General features: G+C 38.8%; 1 protein-coding gene across 4 annotated transcripts; it reads left to right on the plus strand.

The window, feature by feature from the left end:
* Positions 1–196: 196 nt before the first annotated feature.
* Positions 197–13,779, plus strand: inpp5l (inositol polyphosphate-5-phosphatase L). 4 transcript variants are annotated; one of them, XM_058070401.1, is made up of 16 exons: positions 200–937; positions 3,127–3,168; positions 3,433–3,533; positions 3,807–3,894; positions 8,461–8,524; positions 8,964–9,067; positions 9,260–9,312; positions 9,599–9,718; positions 10,669–10,753; positions 10,835–10,921; positions 10,992–11,066; positions 11,182–11,255; positions 11,342–11,453; positions 11,832–11,900; positions 11,976–12,043; positions 12,651–13,779. In XM_058070401.1, exons 1-15 carry the CDS (start codon positions 878–880, stop codon positions 12,015–12,017), a joined length of 1,176 nt encoding a protein of 391 aa, XP_057926384.1. In that variant the 5' UTR covers positions 200–877; the 3' UTR covers positions 12,018–12,043; positions 12,651–13,779. The 4 variants fall into 4 exon arrangements, with proteins under 4 accessions (XP_057926386.1, XP_057926384.1, XP_057926385.1 ...); XM_058070402.1 differs by lacking the exon at positions 12,651–13,779 and adding an exon at positions 12,156–12,638; XM_058070400.1 differs by having other exon boundaries at positions 203–937; positions 12,646–13,779.
* The last annotated feature ends 290 nt before the right edge of the window (positions 13,780–14,069 follow it).

Below are 14,069 nucleotides of genomic sequence, written 5' to 3' on the forward strand. Positions count from 1 at the left end.
GTTTTACGGTCTTGACTTAAAGCTTGGGTCACTTCGCAGGAAATTGTTAAACTTGCTGACAGTCATTGAAAAACAACACTGCTGCCGTTGCGTTTCACTTAATTGCAGTTCATCCGTTAGTGCTGCAGTGTAAGGAATCAGGCACGTATTACTAGTGCTTTAGTTTCGTATTTTTTTTTCAATTAGGGACAAGAGTATATATTTGCTACATAACGCTCCATTCAAAGCCTTTTAGTAAAATAAAATTGCTACTTCCTGTTTTAGTTCTGTGGCGAGTTTGTGGTAAATTGTAAATGGTGCGTTCAAGTGTTTTCTTTTCGAAAGCATGTCGAGGTTACTAATGTTATTTACAGAATCAAGTATGTTTGCTTCTGTACACTCTTGTCTGGTCGTAAAATAAGTCTTTAGAATGTGTAATCTAATGACGACCATTCTCTTCGCTTATGTGATGCGAAGACGCCTTGAAGACTTCATTCATAGCACATAATGGGCGGAGCACCGACGGTCATTAACACTTGGTACTGCTTCCTATAGCTGTTAGGAACAAGCTGGCCAGTATAAGTCTACCAAAGCTGTTAGTAAGATTACTTGGGAAGACTTTAATATTTACACAAGAAGAATAGTGTGTGATTTGCTGCTTCTCCACTCGATGATGGCCCTGGGTACCCTTGCTGCATATTACGAGCTGATACAACTGCCCGCCATCAGCAGACAAGTTGGACCTGAAGCCGCACAGGATCTTTACTGTGATGATGGTTTATTTTAAGAGCTAACAACCGTGGTTCTCACAATAAGCCTTTCTAAGCTGCCGAGGAAGTCGCTCAACGGCCTGATCGCGGAGGAGATTTTCAAGTGTGTGTTTTGTAGTAACTGGACCATGGAGACACAAACCAATGTGCTTCTTATCACCGCCAACGTCGGGTCACTCTTCGACAACGTAAGTAACCTGGCGCTAGTTGGTGTAGAACTAAAGCATATAGGACATAAATTGTGGGTTTTAATAGACACGCTAACTTCGAAATACAGGCTACTTACTTCGAATGGGCGCCATTTCGGGGATAACTCACGGTTTTAAATCGTTTAAATTTGTCACGCGCACGAATGTTAATTGCAATAGTGGTTTAAATACCCACACGCACTTTACAGGATGATTATTTGTGTTACTTATATTATTTACCCCTGAAAACAGGAGGAGTATAATGTAGGAAGGATGTTACCTGGCTGTAGCACATGCAAGTCGGACAAGTCACGTGACCTCGGCATATGTACGTCATAACTTCCCGAATTAATAATTTCTTATCTACTAGTTACAAAACATTACCCCGGTCGAGGATGTTTAGCAAATACAACTTTTCCTATTTGGAAATTAATCGAATTATACTTAAACTCAAAACCGTAATGACTACACTAAATGGATAAATGTATTGGGTTGCTTTTCTTCATTAATTTATCATTATGGGTTATACCAGGCCTCATAGCCATGCATGTTTATTAATTCCTCATCTTACTGAGTAATGTTGTACAACACTTCAGTTTAATGAAGGCCCTTTTCTGTTACTGGTAGGTCACAAGCAAGGTCACAAATGCATGCTTGACTGAGTTTGGTGCTAGTTTTGGAACTAGACAACCCTTACCTCAATCGCAGTAAACACCACTGGGATGAACTAGAGCAGACATTTTGTTAGTGAGCAAGACATCCCTCAGGTACAACACCGGTGACCTCTGACCTCATAAATGCTGATAAGGATGCATGGACTCCAAACTCTTGTTGAATGCCATTCCAGAATAGTGGGATGACTACAATGGAGGAAACGACTTCACATAATGCCATCTTATTTTCATTTCCTTTGGGTCAAATCATTTTAATGGGTTCATTTTTTGGTCAATACAGTGCATATACTGTAATAAAGGGGTATTGGTTCCTTTAGTTTTCCTGTTGTTGCATTTATTCATTTAATGTTTTTTTCCCTGTTGTTTTGGCTTGCTTCATGAAAAAGAAATTACTTTCTGAAAACTCTTAGGATCATTTGGCCTAAGTCTTATAGTTGAGCAACTCAGCTCGCTCACTTGCAAAAGCTTGTATCTCTCCCAAAGCTGTTCATGTATCATGCATCAAATGTGTCAGAGTATCTTTCCCATATAAATTATCAGTGCCCCCAAAATGCACTATCCCCTTGGCGCTGAAAATTGACTCATAATTTCTTTGTTACACACCAACATTCCAATATTCAGCACTTAAAACCATACCAATTAAATTAAGGCTTTTGGTTGAGCTTTTTATTAGTAACTTGCAATGTAGGGACAGAATGTCAGATCATCATCTTCAGTTTTTGTTTTTAAGTTATAGTCGAACTCACAAAAATTCTGAGCGAGGTCAAGTGCTTCTTCACTCATGGAAATTTGGCTCAGAACCATGTTTCCGGGTGCCAAATCTGGCTCCAGTGGAAACATGTTAGATCCCATTGTGATATGAAAACAGATGATTATCTCCACTGTGTGATTTGGGGTTTTCTAGTAAAATAGCCTCCCCTCCATTAACCAAACAAACACCCCGACACATTCATGCAGCATTCAAGAAATTAGTGCGGTTTGTTGGTGGCATTGTTTGTTAAATCTCAAGTGCACAATGATTTATGGCCTTATGTTATTCTTTTGTCTGTCAACCTCTCCTGGTGATGATTCTCATCATCATGCAATCCAATGAGGTAGTGTGGTGCAGTGCAATGAGCATTAGCTCACTGCACAATGTTATAAATATAATACGAGAGCTGTATAACATAAACTGCCTTTGCGGAATTACATTGCATTAAAATATCTTAACATTTCTGGTAACATATTTAACTAAATGAGAGGGACAAATATCAGAAACGGTTCTCAGTAGGATGCGGTGCATTTCTACACAAACTGACGTGTTATCAAAACTTAGCACTAAAGGCTTAATTTTTTTATACAGCTGAAGTATTGTTTAAGATCGACGGAATGCTGTGACTGGTTTGTGTTGCCTGAATTGAACAGTAATGTGACTGCAGTAAAAGTTGTAATTGTGCTCTAAATTCTGACTAACTAGGCACTAAGTTTGCATGACATCAAGTTTAATTTTGTTGTATCGTGTTTGTCTTTTTATAGGTGGGTGAAATTCAAAACGAATGGCTTCAGGAGCTATACAAGGTATGTTTGGGATCACCTTGTTGCCTCATTTCATGTGACACATACTGTACATGAGTATTTCATGTAGTCTGGAAAACCGATACTGTGCTGACCACTGATAAGAAATGAACACATGACCGAGTGGGCAAACTAACCAACCAAAAATTTCCACCTGACCCCCCTTGTGGAAAATTACCCTTGCTGTCCTGGACAAACAAATGTGAGGGTCCTGACTTACAATGTAATACCATACTTCTCTGCTTTGATTTGCTCTCTCTATGACAGACCATCTGCAGATACCAGCCGCAGTTCATCGCCCTGCACTTTCAGGAGGTGGGAGGGAAAGAGTACATGGTCAACATGGGGCATGCAGAAAAATTCTTTTGGTAGGGAAAATGTGCTATAAATAATCATTCTGGTGTTTTATTTCAGAAGTTGTGTATGTTTTCATCACAGATTCTCCCCAAAAAGGCCTTGTTGTCTTTTACTCAAAGGATTGCCATTATCAGACAAGTGCAAATAACTAATTACAAGCTCAATAAGTTTGCTAACTAACACTTCAAAACAGTTCTTTGGAACGTTTTCACCCACACTGCCAAAATTTTTTTTATTAGCACAACCACACATAATCATGCTAATTGTTGCTCCGTTGTTTCCAGGAGTATAGAGACCAGTCAAGAACTGAAAGACTTCGACAGGCGTTGTATCTATGTGGACAACCAGTTCCAAGCAGAAGAGAGCTTCACGGTGAGAAGGCACACAACCCTGCACAGTTGAAACTGTAAAATGCATGTAGGTTCTAGTTTTGCCACTAGATGGAGCCACAGCCACGTTTAGCACAAGGAAGTGGCAGCACTTGGGTGGTAAGGAGCCGGTAGTAGAGTAGGTTGTACACTACATTGAAAATCAGAAATGTATTGAGACGTTTATTTACGTGTTGAAGTTAAGCCTTTAATTAATGTATTTAATTCACTTTTGATTCATGAATTAAAATATTTAACATATTTAACAATACATCTGTTGTATATTGTAATTGTAACTGCACAAAGACTATTTGAGGCCTCTGCCAAGGCTGAGCAATATTAATTTGAACGAGGACCTTTTATAGATATCCACAATATTGCAATTTTAACAAAAAAAAAGACTTATTTTATATTCTTGCTTTCTAAGAAGCACAGAAAAGGTTTTTAAAATCATAATCTCCTTGTATAAGGAGCCATTTAGAGGGCAAACCCCCCACCCCCCGGTCCCACCATGCACGCAAACCCGCAGTGATGTGCAGTTGGGGAACCTGTCATGATAAAAAAAAAGAACAAAGATAACATGAAATTAATACTTGTCTGTTAAACTGTGTTAACATTTATTTTCTGTATGATTTACAATATTATCATAAAAATTATAATTTAAAATATTTTCTTATGGAAAAATCACTGAATTTGCACATTACCTGATAAAAAAAAAAAGCAGGAACCCTATCATGAGCCTGTCGTGATCATCTCTTTAGTGCACAAGCCCTACCTAACATCTAAATCCACTCAATGAGTGATCAGGGCAACATGAGGCAGTTTGTCATCATGTCATTAATAATGTAATTTTGCAGAAACATTTATTATACATGACTTTGTGTAATGTGTTGTGTTTGTGTAAGTGTGACATTATTCATGCTAATCAGGTTATGAAATGCATAGAAATGTCATATGGGAGGCGCTGCAGCACTCTCTTCACCCTGAAGGGGGTGGGTCATGTGTGAGCTGGAAAGTGCTTGTCACTGCCATCCTTCCATAGAGACAAAAGGCCAGCAGTTTTTTTTTTGACAGTTGAACCACCAGTTTAGCAACTTGGTGCGTAACCTGAATGTGCCGGGACTCGTATGAGTAGAAATGGTCCAAGACGAGAAAGATTTAATCTACCCAATAAACATGTATAGCAATGAAAATACCCCCGATATCATATGAAAAAGCTGAATTTTCACGGATGTCCCCACATACTCTCCTAATCGAGTGTGCACACACAGTGTTAGATTTTACCGTCGTTTACTTCCGGGAATTTTAACATTCCTAAAAGTCAGGATAAGCGACATAGAAATGGATGAATGGAATGTAAGTGAGTTAGCGCAATTGTTTACGCGCTTGAAAGGCGGTTCGATGAAGTCCTCATTTGCATGCTAGAAAATATGGGGGCCCACATATATAGGATAATGTTTATCAGCTTTCTTTATAGGGAACAATTCCGATACTGATATTGACCAATACTGGGCCGATATTATTGGACATCCCCAGTTATAATCATTGTAATTGATTTTTCAACAATATGTGCATTTGCTTTCATAATTATATACAATTATTACGTTTATGTGTAATATTGGTTGCATTTTAGTGATTATTTCAATGTTGTCGCAGACCAAAGCACAGCAAAAGAGCATAAAGATCACATTTCACCACATTGTACCATAGTTTGCCGACACTTTAATACTCAATACTCAAATAAATTCACCAAATAGAAGACAAAACTGCCAGGAGATATCTTACCCTTCAAAATACCCTCTACTCTAAATTATTAGCCAATGCATGCAGTTGAAATGAAAATGAAACATGATCTTATAATCATAATATATATTCAATATTATGTTTCATTGTGTGTTTTTTGTTTTTTAGATGTGCAGGGGTAGGGATACATGATTTTCAGTCAGATGTCTGAAGGCGCATGTGACTGTGAAAACTTTGGAAACCACTGCACTAAGCCTCCTAACTTATTATGAAAGCAGTTGGCTCCCAACTTTACTTGTTTATTGCACAAATACTCTTGATTGTGAGTTGTGCGCACACACACACACACACTTGGACTGGAGGAAAGTGGCTGTTTCTTTCATAAACTATTAACCCATGCTCCTCCCAGGTGAGCGCCTGGCCCTGTCATCCGACAGCATAGGTCATTGGCTGCCCTTGTACGCTTGAGGCACGAGAAGTCAAAAGGAGAAAGTCAATGGCCAGGTGTGCGGGTGACATGACCAAGTCAATACATTTAAGTCTAGATTAAAACTATTGATTCCAGCCCATTTCTGAACAATAAATAAAGTGTGTGATTCTGGGGTGCAGCCAGGCAGCTGGGATAAGTTTCCCAATACACTCCATTGTTAGCACCCTCCACTCTTTGCCCCGGGAGGGATCATGCACCCCCACATGTCCATGTTGTGTGCCTCATTCTCATTTCGTCGGTGCCACCTGCATTGATTTTCAATTTGTTTTCCCTTGGCTGCAGATCATCAGTTACACAACCAAGAGAGAGAGTTTGGGGTGGGGGTGAGGGGTACTCCTGCAAAAGTAAATGGGACAGACTTGCATGCATTTTCAGTACAAATGGTGTTTTGATAAAAAATGACTTGTAAGTCAATATTTTTTTTATTAAACTGCATACACCTGATTGATGAAGATGGGTGTTGGCCGGAGTATGTGGAGCAATGTGTTTTCCTGCACTGTTTAAAGTCAACTAAGCCATATTTGGATTGGATTTTCCCCAGGTTGTGCAACAAATTGGTGCATAAAAACTCTGGTGTAATTATGGACCGCAATGTATGTTATGCAACTTTTGTCGTAGTTGTAAGAAGCAGTTTCGTTATTAATAACCCTGATTTGTGCCCATGCTAGTTTGGACAAGTTGGTCCCTAATTGCTGCTCACTGAAGCAAAGCACAGAGACACCTCTATTTTGTTAAATGAGGAGGACTTTGGCAGTGAAGAGAAATGATGTCTTCAGGGAGACATCTCTCATACTGAGGCCAGCGGTGTTGGGGGTGGTTGAACGGAGGGGTCTTGAACAGTGGTCCGTCACGCCCTGAGCCCCCTGAGCAATGGTTGATTTTTCTTTGCTGCCAGTCCCTGCAGCAGTGTTGGCAGCCAGCAGTCCTACTGCTTAATACCTTTTAAATAGTTTTAATCTTCTGTTTTTATTGATCTCGCGGGACATGATTAATCAGATCAGTGGAGCAAGCAGTTAGTGCATTAAAAATTGTCAGACCATGTTAAAGGTGATTGGGTGCTGAAGTGTGTGTACAAAGGAGGAGGAGGAGGGGATGTTTGTTGAGGGGGTTCATAGTAAGTTATATGTGTATTTGGCAGAGTAACAAACAATGTTACAGTATCATTCATTGAGAGCCACACAGTTCAGCTCACATGATGGCGAAACAAGCATCTCGGTTCATCAGCTTGGCTGTCAGGTTGGGATGATTTCTGGTGTTTTTGTCACCACGTTCAGTTAACTTTTTGCACTTTGTTTGTGGGTCAATGCTTTTGTAGTTTGTGCTGATGGAAAAACATATTGAAGGCCAGTCATTGATAAATTGTTGAATGATGAAAAGTCTTTTTTCTCAAGTTTAATAATGATTTGAGATGCACATGTGCACTTGATCAGCTCTAAATTACTTCATTAGGACACTTCATTGGGAACTAATGCCCAGACAGCATCAAAACCAATTCAAAAGTTAGCTACCTTAGTAAATGTAATAAGCTTTCACACCGTCACACAGGTGTTAATTTAACAATATGTTTTTTTTTATTAAAACGTACTTCATCATACCATCATACTCTTTCTATGTAATTCTCTTGTCCTGATAAATAACCAAGATTATGCATCAGGATAAGAAATTTTGCTGGACGATAATTGTCCCATGAATTATTACTGAAAACGTTATTTTGAGCTTATTTTGAGTGTTCATTTTATGTTGTAAAATGAATGATGTGTTTTCACTTTTATAAAATAGTCTTATTATTATTTGTAATTATAGAATGCTCTAACACAGGGGTGGGCAAATATGTTGGGGGGCCAAAACATATATTTAAAACACATACACACTTTTTTATGCTTATAATTATTTGCCTAATTTTATCTGTAAAAGTGTTATACTATCAGCTGTATGTTCTCATGTGCCTTTTTGCAGGAGCACTTCAAACATCAGACCACATCAAACTATGTCATTTAATTTCACAGTTTTGTTGTTTTTGTTTCATTAAATAAGACATCCGACTTGCACGTCATGTTGCCAGTTTGTATGTTAAAAGTTGAAATACATATAAATAAAAAGAAGAAAAAGCAACTAGCGGGCCGGATTCAAAAGCTTAGTGGGCCGCATGTGGCCACCAGGCCGTAGTTTGCCCACCCCTGCTCTAACATGTGGAAATGTAGTTATTGGTGATTATCCCATTTGTCTTGAATAGGCTTAGGACAATTCCCCATCCCTAAATTACTAAAAAAGGAGACATATCTATTGAATATTTGTAATTTCAGGTTCTGGGAATTTACTCTTTGTTTTTGCATACAGGCATTGGGCAGCATGTATTTCATCCACAAGACATTGAAGAACATCCGCCAGTATGACTTCAGTGGTAAAACAAGCTTAATTATGTTTGCTTTGGCGACTTCCCTTCTGCACGGTAGCACAATGAATTTTGAAAATGATTTTGTTTGCGATCCTGATATCTGATAGATACAGCCCAGTCTCTTCCACTCCGCCCCTTTGGCCACACATTTGCAAACACCAAGTCATTTCCCCCCCTGCATAGTCCAGTCACGTTAGGCGTGAAAAAGCTCCTCTAAAAAGCTTATGGAAGAACCATAAACATCATGGAGCTGCCATTGGCTGTTTGGCCCAAAAGTGATAGTCACTCACCAAACACAGTCTAATGGCCCTTTTATGGATCTCCCTCATCATGTATGCCGCACTGATGAGGTTAACACCAGTTTATTGATTACTCTTTGCATGTTTTCTCACTCTTTTACATGACATCCGCCTGTCCCTCCCTCTTCCTCTTTTCCCCCTCACAGTTAAGGATTTTAAAGCAGTGTCGGGACTGAACAAGTACGTGGGCTCTCTGGATGGGGTCAACACTGTGGAAAAAGAAAAATTCCCAAAGAATTTCTGGCCTGATGTGAGTGTTTGGGGTCGTGTGTGGGATGGTAATGTTTGGACTAAAGGGAGATGCTTGGACAAATGAGTCTGCTGGGGATGGAGAGGCGGCCTGCCGCCTGTGACAGGGAGATGAGACAAATTATGGGAATCAATCAATAATTATCAGTTTAACTGCTGTTTAGTGACTCGCTCTAATTTATCCACGTTGCAGTTCAAGTGGTCCAGGAAGGGCTTCATGAGGACCCGCTGGATCATCCACAACCGGTACATACATCACACGAATCTAAGATAATCAGACCTGGCACATTTATACTCATTATAATGTTGATACAGTTGCATTGTAGCACTCTGTTTTAGCTACCCGGGAGGGGCACCATCTTAGAAACACCTTTTTGAATGATGCAGTATATTATAGTTTATTAACTTAATATTTGTTGGATGCACATAAAATGTTTAGCAAGCCAGCGCGCTAGTGCATTGCTGTGGTTTTCATGAAAATTGCCTGAACAATAGCCACTGACGAGTGTGTTTTTGCGTTATGTCTTCCCAGAGGGTTGGACCTGGTCAACGTCCACCTGTTTCATGATGCCTCCAACCTCATTGCCTGCAACTCCAGTCCGTCCATTTACTCTGCCAACCGCAAAAATGCACTGCAATACGTCATCAACAGGTCTGCATTGCAAATAAAAGCACAAACAAACAAAAAAAGGAGATGATGAATACGTACCAAGCGATTATTGTATCCTACTGGGGTTGGGCACATCATTTGTCGTCTTTTCCACCACCTGGTAAGATTTGTAACATTTGTTACATGAGGCAAAAATTCAATCTCCTTCAACTTTTTATCATGCATTGAATGTCAAAGTGTACATTACAAAATACTTGATTTGAAAATGTGTGCAGTGGATTGCTAGATCTGCACCCAAATGTTACATAGACATATAGACATAGACTTTCTTTATTGTCATTGCACAATAACACAGCAGTGAAATTGCCAATGAAATGTCGTTGCCTGGCTCCTGTGTTATAATAAATAATAATGTGGAGGATAAATTAATTACATCAAATATGAACAATGTACAGCGTAAACAGTAATTTGTACAAATAATTTAAATAATTTAGAATAAATAATAATAATTAAAAGTTTTGCATGTGGGCAGGTAGAGGGGCTTATTTGGCATTGAGTAGCCTGATGGCCAGGGGGAAGTAGCTGTCTCTAAACCTGGTTGTTCTACAGCGGATGCTGCAGAGCCTTCTCCCCGATGCCAGGCGAGAAAACAGTCCATGCTGGGGGTGTGTGGAGTCAGAGTAGATCCGACGGGCTCTTGATACGGGTGTTTGCTATGTCCTTAATGGGCGGGGGGGGGGGGGTGTTACTGGAGAATTTGTTACTGGAGAATTTCAACTTATTTGATGGTAACCCTGAAAACCCTCGACAGTTGATACTTACTACAGTGTAAAAAGAAGTTAACCACTGTTTTTAGGAAATTGTGATTGTTGAGGTCTTGCATGATATGCCGAAGTCTTAAGTGATGTTCTGCCAAAAGGTGCATTTTCCCTTAAAAAAAATGAACTTATAATAATAGCTCAGTGAATTTCGACCGTATCTTTTTTTTCCAGTATATCAGACAACTGCTACACTTCAATGCCTTTCTTCTTGTTTGGAGATTTTAACTTCCGTTTGGACACGCTGAGTCTGGTTCAGGTAAATTCAAACAATAATGTTGGTTTTGTGTCTGCTTTATTCCCCTATATGACCAAAATCCCTGTGTGTGCATGTGAGCAGCATCTTTCTACCTCGGCGGACATCCAGACCATAAAGAAGGACAGCACGAATGAAGTGCAGAAAATAATCTGTGAAGATGACCACCAGGTAGTTAAAACAGAAATGTTTCTCCATTCACTGAGGATTCATTCTTGTTGTGCTTCTCTTTGATTGGCAGGTGCTTCTACTGATCGAGGACAAGCTCTTTGCCTACCTGCACCAGGCTGTGTTCAGAGAAGACAATGGCAAAGCGGTGAGCTCAGACCTTTTAACTTGGCAAAATCTGACATGTTATCACATGTCAAATAGTTTGTGGTCAACACAGTTTTGCCGAGTGATGCTGTATAATAAAGCCGTCTCCATTCCAGCTACTTAAATACGACAAAGAAGTCACAGCTTTTCACGATGTCGTTAGAGAAGAGGAAATCCAGTTTCCACCAAGGTGACATTTGTAGCTCACTGCTGCTTATATTCTTATTTAAACAGACTTAAGTGTTTAATGCCGTTCTCCCTCATTCTCACTCTCAGCTACCCCTACAGTGAAGAATACACTAAACCAACCCAGTACATGAACACTCGCTGTCCTGCATGGTGTGATCGCATTCTAATGTCACACACTGCGCAACAATTGATCCACAGTGTAAGTTGGAAGCCCTCCTGCTGTTTCCTCTTCTATGTCAATTTAACTGTCTAATCAGGTCAAGTTTGGGGAGAATGCGCAGCACCAGCGCTTTTTTTTACCATGTGACAGCAGCTATGTGCTATCACCACAGCAGTTTTTTTCGGAACAAAAGATGTCATGTTTTAATGTTGCAAGATCTCGTAACACCCTGAATATTTAAACATGAAAACTTGACATGCACAAGTTTACCGTGGTGCCATTGAACCAGGGAAATCCACTTATATCAATCGTCTGGAATTTACGGTAATTAGGAGCTACAATTTTGACTAAACTCTATACAAAACTAAATTTGAAATAACAAAACCAAATGACCGTTTCAGTATATTCTCCTCCCAGGGGGCTGATGGAGAGAGGAGTGTAATATACGACACAGTGGGTCCTAACGTTTGTATGGGAGATCATAAGGTAACACTTGATGTAACATGGATGCTGTCATGGCATTGACTTGACATCATGTCATCATCTTTTTTTTTCCCACAGCCTGTTTTCTTGTTCTTTGCATTGAAGACAAATGAACATTGACTTGGGATCTTCTCAGTGATAAACCAGTGAGTGTGTATCCATATTGTACTGGTTGTGGGTGGGTGTGTGTGTGGAGGGGAGGGGAGGCGAGGGGAGGTGTGCTCAGTGTGAAAGCAGCAATCTCGTTCTGATCCCCAGAGAGACATTATAGCTAGACGGGCCCAGCAGTGTCGCCATATGAACTAAGATGAAGTACCAGCGGGACAGCAGCTCTCTTTTGTGTCCACGTGCCATCAGTACCTTCCACTGATCTATGTCTTTTACATCCTCTCCACTGTCACCCTGGATCCACATCACAGGGCATTACTAGACTGGCACACTTTTCCATCTGGATTGCCAACTCGGGAGAAATACCTCGTAGCCGACAGGTTATTGGCATTTTTTATGGCCATGGTTTTGTTTTGCTGCCATTTAAATTAACTCTATTCAGGATGAGCTACTATTTAAAGAGGGCTTCACTCGTTAGGACAATTACAGCATTCATAAAGAGGTTAAACCAGGTGTATGTTTGGCTTCAAGTCTTTTCCATTATGAACTGCCAAAAGTCAAATGACATTGTGTAATTGTAATTGATTTTGCCTTTTTAAACACTCTTTTGTCTTTTGTCTGGGCATGTCTGCTCATCCAGTGCAGGAACAACCGGAACGTCCTGAATTGGTGCAGCATCAGTCGAAAAAGAAAGAACTGTCACCTCAAAGTAGAAGTTGATTCAAACTCAGATCATCTGATGCAAAACCCCAACTTAAAACCTTTTCATCATTACAGACAAACAAAAGTCCAGTCTTTTTTTTATTTTTGCTGCACGATCAATTACAGCATATCAAGACTCTTTTGCCCAAATGGACACCAAGGTATCCACTTGAACTCTAAATACATTTTATTATAGACAGGCAACTTTATAACAATATGTTGAGAACTCATTTAATGAGCCACCAGAAAGTGTTTTACTAACCGTTTTTGTGGATGTCAATTTGTTTGGCATTTTATACTGTCTGCAGTCATTTAAAAGATCTTTTACCATAATGTTTTCTTTACTGATGGGGGGTGGTCATAATGACATTAACATTTAATTGGGGCATGAGAAGTAATGTGGGAGACAAAAAGTGAGTGAAAAATTTTTTTTGTTTTTTCTGTGTGCTTTTACATGGGGAAGGGAAGGAGCCTACAGCAGCACCTGCTGCTTGTTGACAAAAGCAATTTGTCCTTTTGTCTCAGAAAACAGTTTATACATGTTTATTTATGCCTTTGTGTTATTGTTAATAATCACGCATTACGATTTCACACTTTGTTCAGCGCTCCTTCAATGCACCACAGTTATATCCTTTCTCCAACACTGCCACAGCTTAAGAAATCCATGCACCATGACTTGCACCATGGCATCCACCAACATTTTAACGTTGCTTGAATTCTGGATGACGTACTTTACCACAAGCAAGGTCGGCTTGGAGGTCAGACACTTTGAAAATTCATTTAGATTTTTTTTGTCTAATCTGCTGTTATAAAACTGTTTGGTTAATAGTTTTTATAGAATTTATTTTAATGTGATATTTATGACATCATTATAACTACAGATAAAATATTAAGTATTCATTGATGTTCTGGCTGGAAATGACACACAGAATGGTAAAAGACTGAGATATTGTATTAAATATACTGTATTTAAAACAAATATTTGCCTTTTTCTTTTTTAGCTTTTTAAAATGATTCATGACCCTGACTATTGTGTAGAAAACACAGCCTGGTAACAACCAAGCACGTTTAAAGCAACTAGAACTTTGCAAATGTTGCAATGGTAAAATGTAAATATATATATATATATATATATATATATATATATATATATATATATATATATATATATATATATATATATATATATATATATATATATATATATATATATATATATATATATATATATATATATATATATATATATATATATATATATATATATATATATTTACATTTTACCATTGCAACATTTGCAATATATATATATATATATATATATATATATATATATATATATATATATATATATATATATAT

The sequence above is a fragment of the Doryrhamphus excisus genome, chromosome 4 (assembly GCF_030265055.1).
Source record: "Doryrhamphus excisus isolate RoL2022-K1 chromosome 4, RoL_Dexc_1.0, whole genome shotgun sequence".
Taxonomy (NCBI): domain Eukaryota; kingdom Metazoa; phylum Chordata; class Actinopteri; order Syngnathiformes; family Syngnathidae; genus Doryrhamphus; species Doryrhamphus excisus.